This window comes from Nerophis lumbriciformis, linkage group LG06 (assembly GCF_033978685.3).
Source record: "Nerophis lumbriciformis linkage group LG06, RoL_Nlum_v2.1, whole genome shotgun sequence".
Classification (NCBI taxonomy): Eukaryota; Metazoa; Chordata; class Actinopteri; order Syngnathiformes; family Syngnathidae; genus Nerophis; species Nerophis lumbriciformis.
In genome coordinates this window covers 8,301,508-8,303,337 of record NC_084553.2, presented here as the reverse complement: position 1 = coordinate 8,303,337, position 1,830 = coordinate 8,301,508, and the positions used below count along the sequence as shown (strand labels likewise).

At 41.5% G+C, this 1,830-nt stretch overlaps 1 protein-coding gene across 1 annotated transcript; it reads right to left on the bottom strand.

The window, feature by feature from the left end:
- Positions 1-745: 745 nt before the first annotated feature.
- Positions 746-1,381, bottom strand: thrsp (thyroid hormone responsive). Its single transcript, XM_061963460.1, has one exon. The coding sequence runs from the start codon at positions 1,337-1,339 to the stop codon at positions 953-955; it is 387 nt and encodes a 128-aa protein (XP_061819444.1). The 5' UTR covers positions 1,340-1,381; the 3' UTR covers positions 746-952.
- Positions 1,382-1,830: the final 449 nt, after the last annotated feature.

Here is a 1,830-nt window from a genome sequence, read left to right as displayed (position 1 = left end):
TATTTCTTGAGCGATGTGTTATTAGTGTCAATATTGCAACATTTTCTTGTTACTGTACTTTTTAATGTTTATTTATTTTTATTTTTTTAAAGTGTCACGGGCCGTTACAAAATTAGCTAGGGGCCACAAATGGGCTCCAGGCTGCACTTTGGATCAATAAAGTTTGTCTAAGTCTAAGTCTAAGATCCACTTCAGATCTATCCGTTGCCATAAAGTTTTAATTATTTTTTTGTGTTTTATGCAGTTTTTGTCAAAACCCTCTTTATTTGATAGGAAAACCACAAAATACGCAATATTTTCCCCACAAGAAATGTTGAAAAAAGGAATATTTAATGTGAAGTAATTGGACTTTTAAAAAGAAAAATAATTAATGTCAACATTGCTTTTGGTTCATTGTTATTTTTCAAGCAATAACAGTTTTTAAAATATCACATTAAAAGGTCTTGAGGATCTGAAGGAAAATAAATATATATTCAAAATATAATTTTTAATTCTGATGCTTAAATCTAGATCAACTTCAGATGTATTCATTAATTGTGCGTTTTTATCATTTCTTGAGTGATGTGTTATTAGTGTCAATATTGCAACATTTTATTGTTACTGTACTTTTTAATGTTTTTTTTTGTCAATTTTTAACAAAAAAGTGTTTCACGGGCCAATAAAAAATTAGTTAGGGGCCACAAATGGGCTCTAGGCGGCACTTTGGACACCCTCGCCATGTACATAATTCAGTACAAACACAACACAAGTGGAAGAATGTTTTATTCTCTCATAAATACACAACAAGCAGACTCTTTTTCTTGAGGAAGCTGTTGGAGATCTTTTTGTCAGTCTGTAGTGGCCAGTGCCCTGTACTTTGCAGTGCTTTGTTGGGGGAGCAGCACCAGCATAAAGGGACTTAAACCGGATATAAATACACTTTGATTAAATTAAGAGGAAGATGCATTTTTATTTAAAGGGGGATGCCGATGATGTCCAGATATTTCTGCGTCAGCCTCTGACTGCGCTGCGTGAGCTGGCCCATGACGGACAAGAGGCCGCTCAGGTGGAAGCGGAGGATGCTCTCCGGGTCAGCGTCGGGCTCCGGCAGCGCCTCCGGGGTCTCGTCCTCGGACGCCTTGCAGTCCTCGGGGGGCACCGGCCCGCTCTCCACCACGCTCTTCACCGCTTTCAGCATCAGGTAGTCGCCGTACAGATCCCCGCCGGGCTCCTCGTCCCCCCCGGGCACGTCCCTCAGCAGGCTGGGCAGCAGCACCGTCTGCTCCATGCGCGCGGCGGCGGAGTTGTAGCTGTTCAGGGCCAGCAGCAGGCTGTCGCGTCTCAGGCGGGCCTCCTGCATGGTCCTCTCGGCTGGATGCACGTCCCGCCTCTGCGAGCGGCTGCCTTTATTTGAGGCGCGGCGGTTATGTAACGGCGTGGTGCGACCGCTTTGGGTGCTATTTGGTGTTAAGTTTTATCTCTTGTTTGATTTGCACAACCATCGTTCGGTCCATCATTAACCACGGCTCACGCGGGGAGACCTGTTTGACCCCGAAGTCAACAACCTGTGCTCAGTTCCAAAGATATATTCATGCAGGGAGGAAAACTGCTGACTTGACACTTCATCTCTACTGTATATTCAATCATTTGGAGGTGCTTTACTTCCACAATAGCAGAAGCATTTTTTTTTTTACAAAATAAAAAACATTAAAATGTCCCACACATAATTGTTGTATTAATTTTGTATTGTACAAAGGTTTTTTTGCAATTTGTAATTTTTTGCCAATTTTTTTTTTTTACAAAATGTTCTGCTTTTTTTCATTTTTCCTTACATTTGTATTTTTGTACAAA

What these genes read in the sequence shown, in the direction of transcription:
- thrsp (XM_061963460.1), bottom strand. Translation starts at nt 1,339, where the DNA reads ATGCAGGAGGCCCGCCTGAGACGCGACAGCCTGCTGCTGGCCCTGAAC.